Here is a 16,656-nt window from a genome sequence, read left to right on the forward strand (position 1 = left end):
GAGAAGGAAGGGAGGGAATGGATTAAGAGAGGGAGTGATAGAGGGGGGGGAAGTAGGTAGTAGAGGGGTATGTAAGAAGGAAGAATGAAAGTTGGAGGGGGTTGAAAGAGGGTGTATGGTGGGCCAAGGAGGTATATTGGGTTTGTATTCTAGAGGGCACTTTCTATATAAGTGAGGGCTGTGTTTATTATTCAATGTTATATGCCCTGGTTATGCACAGTAAACATGTGATTGTATAGAATGGAATGGAAATAAAATTTAAAAAAAAAGAAAAGAAAATCACTGTGGGCACTTGGAAACTGCTGTGTGGTTTTTTCATGTTATGCGCGTAGCCGCGCATGCGCGCTGTCAGGCCTGCAATAAAAATACAATGATACAATAGCAGAGTTGGAAGGGATCTTAGAGGTCTTCTAGTTCAACCTCCTGCCTAGGGAGGAAACCCTATACCATTTCAGACAAATGGCTATCCAACATCTTCTTAAAGACTTCCAGTGTTGGGGCATTCACAACTTCTGGAGGCAACTTCTGTTCCACTGATTGTTCTGTCAGGAAATTTCTCCTCAGTTCTAAGTTGCTTTTCTCCTTGATTAGTTTCCACCCACTGCTTCTTGTTTTACCCTCGGGTGCCTTGGAAAATAGTTTGACTCCCTCTTCTTTGTGGCAACCCCTGAGATATTGGAACACCGGGAGGGGGGAATAGAAAGGAGTAGAATTGCGGAATGTGTTGTTGTCATTCCTTTCTAGAAGCCCAAGGTCATCTTTTGTCTCCGCAACTCTGCACCTGACCGGAACCAGCTGGGTGGAGATGCCAGTGTGGCCGAAGAAGAACCAAGATCACATGAAATATATCTACAGCTTTACAAAGCCTTAGTAAGACCACACTGGGAATACTGCATCCAACTTTGGTCACCATGTAAAAAACAACTTAGAGACACTGGGAAGAGTATAGAGAAGAGCCACAAGGATGATTCTGGAGCTGGAGGCCAAAACCTATGAAAACCTATGTTTTGGGAATTGGATATGGCTAGTTTAGTGGGGGGGGGAAGGATTAGGGGTGATATGATAGCAGTGTTTCAATATTTGAGGGGGGCTATAACAAAGAAGAGGGGGTCAATTTATTTTCCAAAGAACAAGAAGGCAATACAAGGAATAATGGAAGTAAGGAGAAACATCCTAACAGTGAGAACAATGAACCAATGGTCTAGAGCTTGCCTTGAGAAGTTCTGGATGCTTCATCACTGGAAGCTTTTAAGAAGAGGCTGGACAGCCACTTGTCTGGAATGCTATAGGGCAGTGATAGCAAACCTTTTTTGGCTTGTGTGCCAAAAGTGGGGGGGAGCACAGGGGGTCGTGTGCGGGCGTGCCACAACCATACAGCTATGTGCATGATGCCAGCGTGCATATGCGTGCGGCCAGCACTCCCCCCCCCATTTTTACCGTGCTTTTTTCACCCTCCCCAGGCTCCAGAGGCTTTCTAGAAGCCTGGGGACAGCGAAAACAGCCTCTCCTCCCTCATAGGCCCTTCGGAGGCTTCCGGAGCTTCCCTGGAGCTTCCGGAGCATGAAAAACCAGCCCTACTGGCCCTACAGGCAAGCTGGAAGTTCAGGAACTGACTTCCGGTTTGCTTGTATGGTTGGGTTTTGCCCTTGGAGCCTTCAAGGAAGCCTCCAGAAGGCAAAAACCAGCCCTATGAGCAAACCAGAAGTCCGTTCTTGAATTTCTGGTTTGCCTGTAGGACTGGTTTTTCGCACTCCGGAGGCTTCAAGGAAGCCTCCGTTGGGCGAAAAATGGCCTCAAAACCTCCGGTTTGAGCTAACCAATTGCTCCATGTGCCACCTGTGGCAAGAGTGCCATAGGTTCACTATCATAGCTATAGGGTCTCCTGCTTGAGTTGGACTAGAACAGCGGTGCCCAAACTTTGTGGCTTGGCAGCCTGGCTAGAGAAGGGAGGGGAACTGGGCCACACATGAATTTTGGTGTTTTTTTTTTTGGTATTTTATTTGGATTTATAGGCCGCCCTTTTCCCTGAGGGGACTCAGGGCGGCTTACAATCATTAGGGAGGGGGTGCAATTCAAGACAAACAATATGTGAACAAAATAAATAAAGTAATAAAAAACACAACTTGCATTCAACATTCAACACTCGGGTGGGGCAAATTAGAGACTTATCCCCAGGCCTGTTGGGATAGCCAGGTCTTAAGGGCTGCGCGGAAAGCCTGGACAGTGGTGAGGGTGCGTATCTCGACGGGGAGATCGTTCCACAGGGTCGGAGCTGCAACAGAAAAGGCTCTCCTCCGTGTATGAATGGTGGACCAGGGCATGCATGCAGCCCTTGTGTGAGTGGTGGGTCAATGGGTGTGCCCATGCATCCCTTGCATGAGTGGCAGGCAGCATGAGAGGCAAGCTGGCACTCACATAAGCCCATGCCCATTAGCCTGCCACTCATGCAATTTGGGCTGCACTAGAGGTAGTATTCAGCCAGTTCCGACAGGTTCTGGAGAACCGGCAGCAGAAATTTTGAGAGGGGGTGGGGAATGAGGATTTTGCTATATTCTTTCCATGCCACGCCCACCAAGCCTCTCCCACAGAACTGTTAGTAAAAAATTTTGAATCCCACCACGGAGCTGCAAATACCAGTACATGCACAGGCCAGCCACGTGTGCAGCCAAATTCTGAATAAGCCATGATAAGTTCTGTGTCACCTGACAAATATGTGAAATAATCGTAAAGTTAAAAGTAATCATGAACAGAATCAATTTCACTATCATGTTGATGATAATGATAGTCATAATCCTCAGCATCTTCATCATCTGCTGCTCTCCTCCATTGAGAAATCTTGAAGCAGCGTCTCCACGAGGAGCCATCTGGGGCCTCTGCCCTCCAGAGGTTGTGTTCTGCTGCAGAGAGAGAAAATGGAGGACGTCAACGCCCTGATTTGTATGGGGAATGTAGGAGACGGCCAGCCTGAGGCCGAGGGAGGAGGGTTCAAATGTGCCATCAGTCATGAGTCCCTTCATGCCCACAAGAGATTTAAGTCCAGCCCCCTTGAATTTCTTTGACTCTTATCTACGTCCAAATTGCTTTGATCATTGTTCAGATTTTTTTTCCAGAAATCTTAAACTTGCAATAAATCTTTATACCCTTTGAACAGCCTGGATCTTCTGATTTCCCTGGTGCTTCACAGGGAGAGATCTTTCTCTCCTCTCCTTGGCTCCCTCTTCCCCCCACAGCAACCCCAAGGCAGGTATGGGGGCAAGCAGCCCAATTGGAGAAAGGCTTACAATCCTCAGCCACAGAGACAGCCCCTCCATGGAGAGAGGAATTCTTGGGGGAGGGATCCTCACTTCCCTCCTTTAGAATCCCTTTCCCATTACTCCTCCAGTTCAACCTCATCCAGGAGGCTTTTTTCCTGGATGCTCCCCTCCCCCCATGTTTTTCCACACCCCCCCCCCCGTTCTTTTTCTCTCCCTCCCCTCCAGTCCTCCTGGCCCCTTCCCTGTCCCACATTCTTCCCTCAGAGCTGTTGGAATGGAGAGACTGAGATGGGCAGGAGGGTCTGAGGCCAAAAAGGAACCCCAGGCAGCCCACCATCTCTTCATGGCTACACATCCACCCCAGAAACCTTTCTTTTCTCCCAGGTATTTTCTAAGCATGGAGCTTTGTCTCTTAAATAGATTTCAGCAAGTGTCAGGCTCACCTCTGAGCTAGCGTTACATGGGGACATCGACTGCAACTCCACAGAGGGAGGTCGGTTTTCTTGAGAATCAGGGTCACAGCAAGTTCTCATGTTGGGATGACATTTTTTCCAACATATGTCTGATAGGTGGGAAAAAGAGAGGATAGCTAGTTAATTTTGGGGCAGCAGCTCCTGCCTGGGATAGAGAAGGACTCGTGTTGAAGACCTCCAGGAGGCCCAGAGGGTCCAACTGGCTGGATTATAACCCAGCATCCTGAGAAACATGCATGAGGGCTCCCGTCTGTTTTCTGGGCAAAGAGCAGAATTGTTAGCTGTCATGAGGTGTTGATCAGGAGGGAAATGTAATACAGTAGATCATTCCTGGGGATTATTGAGGAACAATCAATTTGAAATTCTCCTTGCTCCTCTTAGAACTCCTTTGGGATGTCACAGTCCTATTTTTCCACCACCACTGAAGCCATTCACTGTTGAAAAGCAGGGCTGTTCCCAAAAGGACCTTGTGTCAAGATTGAACCGCTTTGCTTCTTCCAAAATTTAATGCATCTCAACTTGCCAATGAATTGGGGAGTGGGGAGGGGGGAATGGAATGCTGAGAATGTATGCAGAGATCACAAAAGCATGGAAACCATCAAGGTCACCACTGCAGGTGCAGTTAACTGTTCCCGTAACAAACAGATGTCTCATAATCAGACAATGTGATCACCCCAGGGAGGAAACGGGAAGCTGTTGTTTGACAAGACAAGCAATTGTGTAGGAAAACCAGAGCTGGTTTTGTTTCTTCAGTACTAATACAGTGTATCCAATAAAGTTTTGCTTTGGGGAATTCAAAGCTCCCGAGAGTGTTTCCTTGATTTGGCTTCACTAGTTGGACAGTTGACACCTTGTCCTAAATCAACATTAATTTATTTTAAACAGTGATGATAGACTCCTGGGAATGCTGTTATTGATGCAAGACAGTTGGTATTGTTGGTATTCCCCAAGCATTCCAAACTTGGTAGTTCTTACTCCTGATCTTTGTTTTGGTTTGTACTCCAGAACCCCTGTCCCAACTTAGCTAAATCTAAGTAACCAGAAAGCCCATCCTGGAAGAAGGAAATGGCAAACCATTTCCAAATTCTGGCTGATAAAATTACATGGATGTCTGGAGCTGCACTTTGTGAAACTCAATTTTTTCTACATCCACTTCCCACATTCACTCTCCCTGTCATGTCTTTTGCTCTGAGTAAGAGCAGAGGAAGCAGCAGATCTTCCACGGCTGGACCTTGGACCCTGTTTGTGTCTCCAAGTGGGATTGCAACTTGCAGGGGCAGAGGACAGGGGGCCCTCCCTCCATGGATCCATCGTCCTTCAGAGCTTCCCTGAAAGTCCCTCTTCCCAGATGAAGAGGCACATGAATCTTCTTCAGGGGAAGGGTAATGGATGTTCTAGTGCTTCTCAGATCATTTAGGGGACTCCCGAGCCCTGATATTTGCCCCTCTGTCCATCGAGGCCAAAGAGGCTTCCTCCCAGACAAGAGGGATGTAGAACATTTTGAGATTTACAGGAATTGAAAAATGGCTGCCTAGCTTCTTCTTCCTTTCCGATTCCCATTCAAAATGCTATTTGTGGGGAAGGGTCTCATGGGGTTCCTGACTGCGACATTCAGGGAGTCTCTCTCCCATCCACACCAGCTCAGTCAATACAAAAAGATACAGGGGTGGAGGTCATTGGATGTGTTTGTTTCACTTACATATCAGGACAACTGCAATGATGACAATCACAACTCCAAAGATTATGATAGCCACAGTTCCCCCAGTAATCTGCCACCCTGTAGCTAAAGAAGGAGAAACATGGTTTCAATTAGACAGGTGCTGAGTTCCCTAAAATAGAGATGCTGGTGCAATGGAAGCATTTCCCAATCTTGACTGGCTTCCAGGAAATGCCCCCATATGAAGAAGCACCTCCCCCCAAGGCTGCAGAGGGAGGAGGGAATGGCCTTGAAGGGCAGAAGAAAGAACAACAACCAATCATCTCATCCCATATCTTCATACTTTTGCTATTAAGTTACCATTTCTAACTCCTCTGGCAGAAGTCACTTCTAGCCCCATTACTAAATGCAGGACGACGTTTCTCGCTCTCCATCTGAAAACATGAGATGTTGCAGAAGAAAACAAGCCCCCACCACAGATTTTCAAAACTCTGTGTAAAATCAATTTCTGCATGTCACATCCTCTCAGTCTCTCACCGGTTTGGTTCTTCCAGGCCAAGACCAGGGGCTCCTGTAATCCCTTGTGTTCCAGGTAACACCGAAAACGGTCTCTCTCCTTGAAGTCGATCTCAATGCTGATCCAGACATAATAGGTCCCGTCGGAGTTGGGGGCCACGTTCCTACGGAGGGTCTCATTCTGGCAGATCTCTCTGTCTCTCATCCAGGTGGCCTGGATCTCCTTGGGGTAGAAGCCAAAGGCCTGGCAGATGAGGACTTCCAGGCTGTCATTCACCACCTTGCGGGTCACCTTCCCCACTGGGGGCTCTGCAGAAACAACAACAACAGAGATCCCACAACCTCTAGAGTTTCTGGCAAGATGGGATATAGTTTCTGAGATATCGATTCATTTTTGAAAGGGACACGTAGACTTAGGGATCATGTCCTCACTATGACCTAAGTAACTGCAATGCTTGGGCTTTGATTCAGTTTTGAGACCCTAATCTGAATTTGTTCAAGTTGTTCCAGATGGAAATTGGGCAGAGAATCAATTTTTGGTTCTGCCCCACATGCAGCATGTAAAGGTTTTCCTCATGAAAACAGGATTGGATCTCAGTCTTACTATCTTGCTTTTTGGTTTCCTTTTCTTTTTCTTTGAAGAATTTTTTTTGTGGGGGGCTTGGGGATTGTTTTCCCTGCTGTGTTTTGGGAAATGTCCATAGATCACAGGTAGGATTCAGCCCGTTCAACCCAGTTCAGCCAACTCGGTTTTTAACTTTGTGTGCAGTTTGGAGAACTGGCTGGTCCCACCACTGGCTGGCCCCTCCCATTGCCTCTCCCAGGCACTCCTCGCCTTTGCCATCCTCTCCTGAGGCTATCTTGGCACTCCTCTAACCACCCCTCCCCCTCTCAGCAAGCCACATCAGTGCAGGCAAAACCCTAAAGCACTTCTGACAAAGGGGCTGGAGCTATTAACAGGCAGCCAAGCTTAGTGCCTGAAGGACCCCATCCTTCACCGGGAGTCCAGGCAACTCAGCAGGCAGTGAGTGAGGCTTCAGCTGGGCTCCTCGGCAGACAACGGGATTCCCATGGGGCTGATCTAGTACCCAAAGCCAGCTCTGCCCTAAGGAGGCTGAGGATGTTGTTAGGGCAACTGCAAAGAGTGGTTCAGGCCTGGTCCCTGCATGGCATCATCATCCACGAGCTAGTGCTGGTGTTGCATAGCTACCCAGGTGGCCTCTTCATGGGTGGCGGCCTGCCGATGGGGGTGGTGATGGGGGTGGTGGTGGTGGCAGCCCTCCCTCCCTCTGCAGACCCTGCCAAGTGCCCTTCCTTCTCCTCTTCCACCACAGTTGTCCCCAGAGCTGCCATCGTTCCTGCACCTGAGCAAGGCCACCCTCCTGGTATGTGTCTGTCACCTCTTCCGCAGTGTCTCTCTGCTGAAAGATGTATGGACTTTAACTCACAGAATTCCCCAGCCAGCAAATAATAGAGCTAAGGATGTGTGAGAGTTCTGGATCCAGTAGGACAGGCAGGGATTAGATAATCAGCCAGACATTGTAGTAGTAGACAAATTCATAGACAAAGACCAGAAGAGATCGGGAGGCCAGGCAAGCAGGGTAAGCTCACCCCTGTGAGTGACGTTGAGTTGGACATTCCCATCCAGTCCCATGACCACCCATCCATGCCCACCCAGCCAGTTCATTAGGGCAGAGAACCAGTTGTTAAATTATTTGAGTCCCACCATTGCCCTAGATTATTTTGATAAATTCCCAGTTCTCTTTCTAGCAGGAACATGAAGGGTGGCTTGGCTGTGTAGGGCAGAAAACATGAGGAGGGGAAAATGGGGAGGCCTAGAAAAAGACTGCACAACCTGAGCCCATTGGAGCACTTACCTATCTTTTTTGGAGCCTCCTTCTGGTAGGAGAGGCATTTCTGTAGCCACTCAAGGCAGTCCTTCTCCAGGAAGACTTTGTTTCTCTTAAACCTCACTGGATCCTTTAACTTTTCCTTGATCTTCTGGGCCTGGGGCTGAGCTTCCACCCATGTGAGGGTCTCCTTATTGAAACTGATGCAGTCCCTCCCATCGTAGCCATAGCAGAAAAATCCTCCTTTGTTCCCATCTTCCCTGAGCTCACAGCCCCAAACCACCTGCCAGGTGTGAAGCTCTGAAATACACAAAGAGGGGTCAGAATAGTCCAGAGTTCCTCTCCCGAGAGATCTTCCCCCGCAATGATTGAAGTGTTTACTTCCCCTATCTGATCAGGGAAGGGGAAAAGGGTCTCTCCTCCCCTTTTTCTTTCAAGGGTGGGAGGTCTTTTTTGTGATCCGGGACTACATTTAGTCTTTGTGATGAGGGGCTAGAAGATCATGAAGAACCTGAGAGAGAAGATCTTGGGGAGAGGAGGTGGTTTTCATTCTTTTGCAAGAAAGAGTGTCTCATCCTTATGCTCCTTACAGCCATTGATGGTCAAAGGCAGAAGCAATGCTCTAAATTCCTGGGATGGGGCTCATCTCAGCCTCCCAAACTCCCAGTCTCCCACTTTTCATACTTGTCTCTTTTCCCAATAACCAAAGTGACAAGATGTGGGAAAGTGAGATTTGAGAGAGAATTTGGAACTTGAAGGCAGTTCTGCTTCTGCTCACCTCCAGTTTGTGGGTTGAGTTCTGATAACCACTCTAGGTCAGCTCTGAACACCATCTCAGGTACCACAAATGTCTTCGCCTCCTCCACTTCCATCCAGGGCACCAGAGGAACCAACTTCCTGGTGGGACTGTCATATCGAGCGATGGGCTCATCATCCAGGTGGACCATGGAGAGGAACTTGGGCACCCTCTGACTGGACTCTGATACCTCCAGGTAGGAATAGGACAGGGAGTGCCTAGAGGAGCCTGGAAGGGGAGAGGGTGAAGGATAGGATTAGAAGGGTCTGCAGCTCCAGCTCCTCCCTTGATGCTATTGTGAAAAGCAGGTCTCAAGCACATCAACCTTCTGATGTACTTTGGAGGATTCCAGTCATGAGAGTAATCCTGAAAGAAGTTCTCAAGCAACACTTGGGTGACTTTGGAAACAGCTGGGCACATCTGGGGAGGGGAACCTCTGGGTTCACCCATCTGTTTGTGGATCTGACCCCATATGCCCCCTGCATGGAGGAGCAGCAGGATAGAAGCTGCTTGGAGCTTCACAGCAGAGTATGGAGTATGGAGACTTCTGGCTCCGGGAAACTTGCACTACACACAGAAAGTCAGGTCATATTGAGATTTTTCTCTTCAAGAGGGAGCTGATGGGGGTGTGGCCAGCATTGTGGCAAGACAAATGATTCCTTTGGAGGCTCCTGAAGGAAAAAAAAACTTTTAAAAAAATGGTGAAATTAAAATTGGATATAATTTGTTTTTTAAGAAGTTCACAGAAAGCAACAAATTTTTTGGGGAAAGATGGGGAAATTGTACACTGCACTTACACATCAAAGTAAGACAGGTTTTGCACTATACATTAAAGAGACAATAATTTTTGAGGATGAAGAAGGGAGAATTATAATGGTTGAGATAATGTTGAAATACCAAAAAATACTCTTAGTGGTGATATATGCTCCAAATCACAATCAAGAGGATTTTTATGGTAAATTACACAGGAAAATAATAGAATTTGAGTATGAAAACATATGTGTCATAGATGATTTTAATGCAATTGTAGATATAGAATTGGACTATAAAACTACAAAGACAAATAAGAAGCCTTGAAAAACACCTCCCGAGCCTTTTTTACAATGGTGGAGGAACTAGGTATTCAAGATGCTTGGAGAGGAAGATACTCAGATAGAAAACAGTACACATTTTATTTGAAGAGACACATGTTGTGGTCTAGAACAGACATGATGTTGGTGTCAATTGATTTACTGTATAATATACAAGACATAAATGTAGAAGCAAGCACATGGGCAGACCATAACCTGATGATAATTACATGGAAGAGACAAAAAAAGAAACCAAGATGGACATTAAACCAAACAATATTAAATGAGAAGGAATTTCAACATTTCAAGGAAAAGGAGTTGATTTTCTTTTTAAAAGAAAATAAAAAAAGAAGATACCTCACTACAAAATGTGTGGGATACAGCTAAAGCATATATTAGAGGACTGGCAATGACATATGTGGGGAAAAGAAACAAAAAGAAAAGAAAAAATTAGAAGAGGAGAATAAAAAACTAGAGATGGAACTGCAAAAAGATACACAAAATAAGAAAATAAGAAATCAAACGGATCTAAAAAAACATAAATTAAACTTAATAGGAAAAGAGGATTTGGTACTTAAAATTAAGGCCTGTAAAAAAAAAATGAAAATGCAAATAAACCAGGAAGATGGCCGGCATACAAATTAAAAAAAAGAGAAAGAGAAAAAGTAAATCTATCAATTAATTGATGAGGAAGAGACAGTATGAGAGAAAATAATAATAATTCAGGATTATTATGAGAAACTCTATAAACAAGAGACAATCTCAGGAGAAAAAACAAAGCAATATTTAGACAAGGCTGAATTACCGAAAATACCAGAAAATTTAAAAAGGCATTAGAGGAAAGGATAATGATGATGGAACTGACAGAGGCAATTAAAAGACAAAAGAATGGTAAAACGCCGGGCCCAGATGGATTACCAGCAGAGTTATATAAAACATTATAAGATGTTATAACCAACACTATGAACTATTACTAGAGGCAAAGATACCAAACTCATTGATGGAGGCATATATCACACTCATACTGAAAGAAGATACAGACCTGCAACAGATAAAAAATTATAGACCAATTTATCTATCAAATGTGGACTATAAGATATTTGCTTTCATAATGGCTGAAAGATTCAAGATACTGTTAAATGAATTTATACATGCAGATCAAAATAGCTTTCTGCCTAAAAGGTGAATTAGAGACAACATGAGAATAATTCTGAACATCCTGGATTACTATGAAGCTCACCCAGAAAAACAAATGGCGTTGATCTTTCTGGATGCACAGAAAGCATTTGACAACGTAAACTGGCAACTTATAATAATGCAATTACACAAATGAATTTTGGGGAGATATTTATAAATATGATTAAGACAATTTATTATAAGCAATTGGCAAAGTTGATGGTAAATGGAGATATGATAGAGAGGGTTAAATATTATGAAAGGCACAAGACAGGGTTTATCCTTTATCCTCACCAGGGACGTGCAGTCACTAGAGACAGGGGAGGCGTGGCCTCACCAGTCATGAGGAAAAGGAAAGAATTTTAAAGAATTTTTTTAAATAATTAAAGCCAAGGTAGTTGCTACCAGATTCACAGTGACTTGGAACAGTGCTTAGTGTTAACTATAGGAGGAGGCCAGAGAAATAGGGGCCTCCTGTGCATAAGCAATTTTTCGCCTTTTAAGAGTTAAGCAAGGGTTAACAAGCAAAAAATTTCGTATGCAAAGGAGGCACGTGTTCTCTCGCCTCTTGTAGAGGGCATTTTTAGAGGCTTTTTAGAGTTTTCTGGGAGCAACTAGCTCAATCTGACTCAGAGCTCTGGCCTTTCATGAGGGGAGGGCAGGGCAGGCAAAAGCAGAGTTGAAATCGTCTCTGAAACAGCTGGAAAAGGTGCGTGTGTGGGGAGGGGGAAGAATTCAAAAAGTTTGATCGGAAGGCAGCAGGGGAAGGGGAGGTATGGCTAACAGTTGCAAAACTTACAATAGCTCACAGCACTCAGATCAGATCAGCCCAGCATTTAACGAACAGAGAGAGCTAACAGTCATTCTGACTCCCTCTTATGGCCAATTGAGGAAAACAGCAACCAATCACATTTTACAATATGATTTAAAGAAACAGGTATAGCATTGTTACATGATTTATATATTGCCAACCCAACCGTTAGAATTATATTCCTAACAAAGATAATGAGATAAAAAGTATGAAAATTAAAAAAGAATAATATAAATTACAGGCATTGGCAACAATGTTCCCTCTAAGCTGTGCGGCTGCACGGCCGTGCACATAACAAGAAAACACCGCACAGAAGTTTCAAACTGCCACCCGCGGTTTTTTACGTCTTAAAATATGACTGAAAATATCCACCCTCCCTCCCTTCTTTCTCTTGCACCAAATTCTCTCCTCCATCTGGTGATTGGTGAAATCAAGGAAGACTCTGCCTGGAGACCGATGACGCTGCAGAAGGGAGAATTCCAAGTAGTCCTCTGGGGCTTCCTCGATTCCTGGGAAAATGCAATTCACTGGTTGTAGCCTGTGTTTCTCTGCACATCCGAGGTTTCTCAGGCATTGCGTCATCTGAAGCCCCGTTCTGGGCTCAGCAGTCTTTCTGCGATCCCTTCCCTTTGCTGAGAGAGGGAAGCAGCAGGGAGTTGGACTGCCTAAGCCAAAGGGGTCCACGGGATCTTGAGACTTGATTTTTGAGCCTTACCATTCCACTCCACTCCTTTCCTTTCCCTTTCTGTCCTATCTTCCTTTCCTTTTCCTTTTCTTTTTCCTTTTCTTTTTCCTTTTCTTTTTCCTTTTCTTTTTCCTTTTCTTTTTCCTTTTCTTTTTCCTTTTCTTTTTCCTTTTCTTTTTCCTTTTCTTTTTCCTTTCCTTTCTCTTTTCCTTTCTCCTTTCCTTTCCTTTTTCTTCTTTCCCATTTCCTTTCCCTCCCCCTTTGTTCCCTTCCTTTCTTCCTGGGGGTCTGAGGGAGAGGGAGGGGACTCTTTTCCTCCTTGCCCCCCTCCCCAACATCTGCTCTGATGGCAATTATGGCTAAAAAAATTCAGGTGCTCAGGCATGAAAATGTGCCACTCAAACACTATACTTTTCTGCACACACTGAAAAAAAAATTAGAGGGAACATTGATTGGCAGATGATTTAGTCTTTATTTTAGAAGATTCACAAGAAGCAGGATCAAAACTATTAGAATGAATAGAAGAATATGGTGAAGAGGCAGGGTTGAAAATTAATAAACAAAATGAAAGTATTAGTGAAAAATGTTACAGAGAAACAGAAAAGGGAGTCAATGGAAAATTTAGCTATTCAGATTACTAAAAAAAAGTAAGATACTTAGGAATTCAATTAACAGCAAGATATGTAACGATAAAGGAAGATAATTATTATAAATTGATAAGACAGATTGAGATAGTTAGAGAGATGGAAGAATTTGCAATTATCGTTAATAGGAAGAATAGCAACAATTAAGATGAACATTTTACTTCATTGGGATAGGTTTTTCATTCCAAACAATCCCAATAAAGTTAGAGAAACAATATTTTGAAAATCTCAACAAAATAATAGTGAAATATATATGGCAAGGGAAAAAAGCAAGAATTAATCTAAAAATGTTACAAGATACAAGAATTAGAGGTGGATTTGGGGTTACCAAATTGGGAATTATATAATCAAGCCGCAGTGTTATCACGGATGAAAGAATGGATTGTACTGAGAAATACAAGATTATTAACATTGGAGGGACGTGACCTACAGTTGGCTTGGCCTTCCTATGGTATGGGAAAATAGCAATAGCAATAGCAGTTAGACTTATATACCGCTTCATAGGGCTTTCAGCTCTCTCTAAGCGGTTTACAGAGTCAGCATATCGCCCTCACAGTCTGGGTCCTCATTTCACCCACCTTGGAAGGATGGAAGGCTGAGTCAACCTTGAGCCGGTGAGATTAGAACCGCTGAACTGCAGATAACAGTCAGCTGAAGTGGCCTGCAGTACTGCACCCTAACCACTGCGCCACCTTGGCTCTTGTAGATACATGGCTATTTTTAAAGACATTATATAAGAAATGCTTTATTAGTAGTATGGGAGAAAGTTAGAGAAAACACTATTTGAAGATACCAGTGTGGCTTTCAACAATGGAAGCGTTAATACATCCAAATATTATTAATATGGAAAACATTGTTAGATATAAAAATATTTTGACAGAAAAGGGGAACTTAAAAAGAAAAAAGAATTAGAAGAACAAGGGATTGACATGGTTTGGTATACTAAATTGCAGATAAATCTAGATATGAAAAAGATAAATTATCTTATAATATATGGTTTCCATAAGAAGATGATAGAAGATATCATGAGATATTTACAGGAAAAGAAGAACGAATGATTAAAAAATTGTATAGTTATTTACTGCATATTAAAAGACACAATGATAGCATGGGGAAAATTTTGGGGATATTCGATAGAGTTAGATAAATGACAGGAACTATGGGAATGAAATTATAAATTAACAATGGCAACTGCATATAGAGAGAATTTGTACAAAATGTTTTATAGAAGGCACATGTCACCTGAAAGATTGACAAAAGTGTTTAAAGACAAATCAACCACATGTTGAAAATGCTACCAAACGCCGGGGTCATTTTATGTATTTATGTATTTATGTATTTATGTATTTATGTATTTATGTATTTATGTATTTATGTATTTATGTATTTATGTATTTATGTATTTATGTATTTATGTATTTATGTATTTATGTATTTATGTATTTATGTATTTATGTATTTATGTATTTATGTATTATGTATTTATGTATTTATGTATTTATGTATTTATTTAATAGATTTATAGGCCGCCCAATCCCAGAGGACTCCGGGCGGCTTACAAAGTGAAAAGAAAGTAATTAATAAAAAAATAAGGAAAACAATTTAAAACCTCACCCATACACACAATCTGATTGGGGCTGGACCTCAGCAGTGAGGTCAACAGCCCCAGGCCTGCCGGAATAGCCAGGTTTTAACAGCTTTTCCGAAGGCCATGAGAGTGGGCAAGGTCCGGATCTCTGGGGGTAGTTCATTCCAAAGGGCCGGAGCAGCCACAGAAAAGGCCCTCCTCCGGGGAGCCGCCAGCCGGCACTGTCTGGCTGACGGCATCTGAAGGAGGCCCACTCTGTGGGATCTCACCGGCTGTTGGGAGGTATGTGGCAGTAGGCAGTCTCACAGGTATCCTAGTCCTAAGCCATGTAGGGCTTTAAAGGTAATAACCAGCACCTTGAATTGCATCCGGAGACCAATAGGAAGCCAATGCAGCTCGCGGAGGATAGGTGTAACGTGGGTGTACCTTGGTACACCCAATATCGCTCGCACGATTGCGTTCTGGACTAGTTGCAGTCTCCGAACGCTTTTCAGGGGCAGCCCCATGTAGAGTGCATTACAGTAGTCCAGTCTTGAGGTGACAAGGGCGTGAGTGACCGTTTGAAGTGCCTCCCGATCCAAATAGAGTTGCAACTGATGCACCAGGCGAACCTAGGCAAAGGCCCCCCTGGTCACAGCCGACAGATGGTGTTCCAATGTCAGCTGTGGATCCAGGAGGACCCCCAAGTTGCGGGCCCCTCTCTGAGGGGTGTAAATTCTCACCCCTCAGGATTAAGGATGGACTATCTGGACTGTCCTTCGGGGGCAGCATCCACAGCCACTCAGTCTTGTCAGGATTGAGTACAAGTTTGTTCAATCCCATCCAGATCCTGACATCTTCCAGGCATCAGCATATTATCACATATGGTGGACACGTACAAAAGTGAAAAAATACTGGGCAAGAATTCAAATGTAGTTGGAGAAGATGATGCAGAAACATATTGACTTAAAAATGGAATTGTTCTTGTTGGGTATCTTACCATTGAAATACAGTAAAGAAAATGTATATTTGATTATTCATGTAATAACTGTGGCTAGAATTGTATTTGCACAAAATTGGAAAACTGAAGAAATCCATAAAGATGAAAATGTGATTAATAAAATATTAAGACTGTGCAGAAATGAGTAGATTGACACGAGCAATTAAAGGAAAGGAAGAATCTGATTATTATAATATAGGAGGTCATTTTATCATTGGTTAGAAAATAAATATGGATAAAAAGTATAAAATTAAATAATTTAGGAAGAAAAATGTTTTAACAGGAGATATGTTAAGTTGTAATGTTAAAAAAAGAATAGATGTATATAAAGAATTTGGTGGTAAGCTATAATTATCATGGCACAAAAAATTGTACTCATTGATTAATGAATGATGAAATGTTTGTTTTAAAGAGAAAAACTTTTTTTACAAATAAAGGAGGGAGCTGATTGGAGGCTCAACCTTTACCCAATTAGAGGGGGGGTGAGATAGGGGGGAGGAGTCGGAGTAGACGTGACTTGGAAATTTTCTCTGGAGTCGAGACTTTCACTCCTTGTTTATAATTTTACTTCGAATTGACGACAAATTGAACACCGAATGTTATATTGTCCCACAGAAGCCACGAATTATTCAAGCATTCCTTGTATTGCGCCGGTGTTCCCCAGTCCATAAGTTGATAACAGGAAATAAAAAGCAGAGGAATCGAATTTAACCAAAGAGACGCTGGGCTGGGGGGGGGGGGGGGGGGCTTTAAATCTGAACGTTTCACTTCTTTGCTCAGATACAAAGAGGAATGGATTGCAAATTAAAATAAAAAAAGGTTTTTAAACGAGGCTGAGCGAAGGACGAGGAAAGGGAGATGTTTCCTGCTGGGAGAGGAACTTGCCAGGGAGGGTGAATGTGGAGGAAGAAATCCAGGCGGGACAGGCGTCCCCCTCCTCTCGCTTTCAGTTTCCTCCCACCCGGTGTCGCAAACCCTTGCAGAAACTCACCACAGCGGCTGCCCGGCACGAAGGACCCCAGCCCAGCCCACAGGAGCCAGAGGGGCGCCCGGGGCGGCCCCATCGCCCTCCGACAACGCGCCCCTTTGCGCCTGCGACCGAAGACCCCGCTTCGCATCCAGAAACTGAAAGCGCCGCTAAGAGTTGCCCCGCCTAA

General features: G+C 43.9%; 1 protein-coding gene across 2 annotated transcripts; it reads right to left on the bottom strand.

Moving 5' to 3' along the window:
* Positions 1 to 2,546: 2,546 nt before the first annotated feature.
* Positions 2,547 to 16,656, bottom strand: LOC116502712 (major histocompatibility complex class I-related gene protein-like). 2 transcript variants are annotated; one of them, XM_032208611.1, is made up of 7 exons: positions 16,491 to 16,656; positions 8,529 to 8,774; positions 7,778 to 8,050; positions 5,922 to 6,209; positions 5,427 to 5,510; positions 3,698 to 3,816; positions 2,547 to 2,894 (listed from the first exon to the last, which is right to left on the bottom strand). In XM_032208611.1, the coding sequence occupies exons 1-7, from the start codon at positions 16,615 to 16,617 to the stop codon at positions 2,547 to 2,549; spliced, it is 1,485 nt and encodes a 494-aa protein (XP_032064502.1). In that variant the 5' UTR covers positions 16,618 to 16,656. The 2 variants fall into 2 exon arrangements, with proteins under 2 accessions (XP_032064502.1, XP_032064501.1); XM_032208610.1 differs by having other exon boundaries at positions 2,547 to 2,897; positions 16,491 to 16,655.

Source organism: Thamnophis elegans, chromosome 2 (assembly GCF_009769535.1).
Source record: "Thamnophis elegans isolate rThaEle1 chromosome 2, rThaEle1.pri, whole genome shotgun sequence".
NCBI lineage: Eukaryota > Metazoa > Chordata > Lepidosauria > Squamata > Colubridae > Thamnophis > Thamnophis elegans.

Excerpts from the sequence above, each read along its gene's own strand:
- LOC116502712 (XM_032208610.1), bottom strand. The coding sequence starts at position 16,617 with ATGCGAAGCGGGGTCTTCGGTCGCAGGCGCAAAGGGGCGCGTTGTCGG. Across the intron at positions 8,775-16,490 it reads CGTGCCGGGCAGCCGCTGTG|GCTCCTCTAGGCACTCCCTG; the intron begins GTGAGTTTCTGC and ends CTCCCCTTCCAG. Across the intron at positions 5,511-5,921 it reads GGCCTGGAAGAACCAAACCG|CTACAGGGTGGCAGATTACT; the intron begins GTGAGAGACTGA and ends CTCCTTCTTTAG.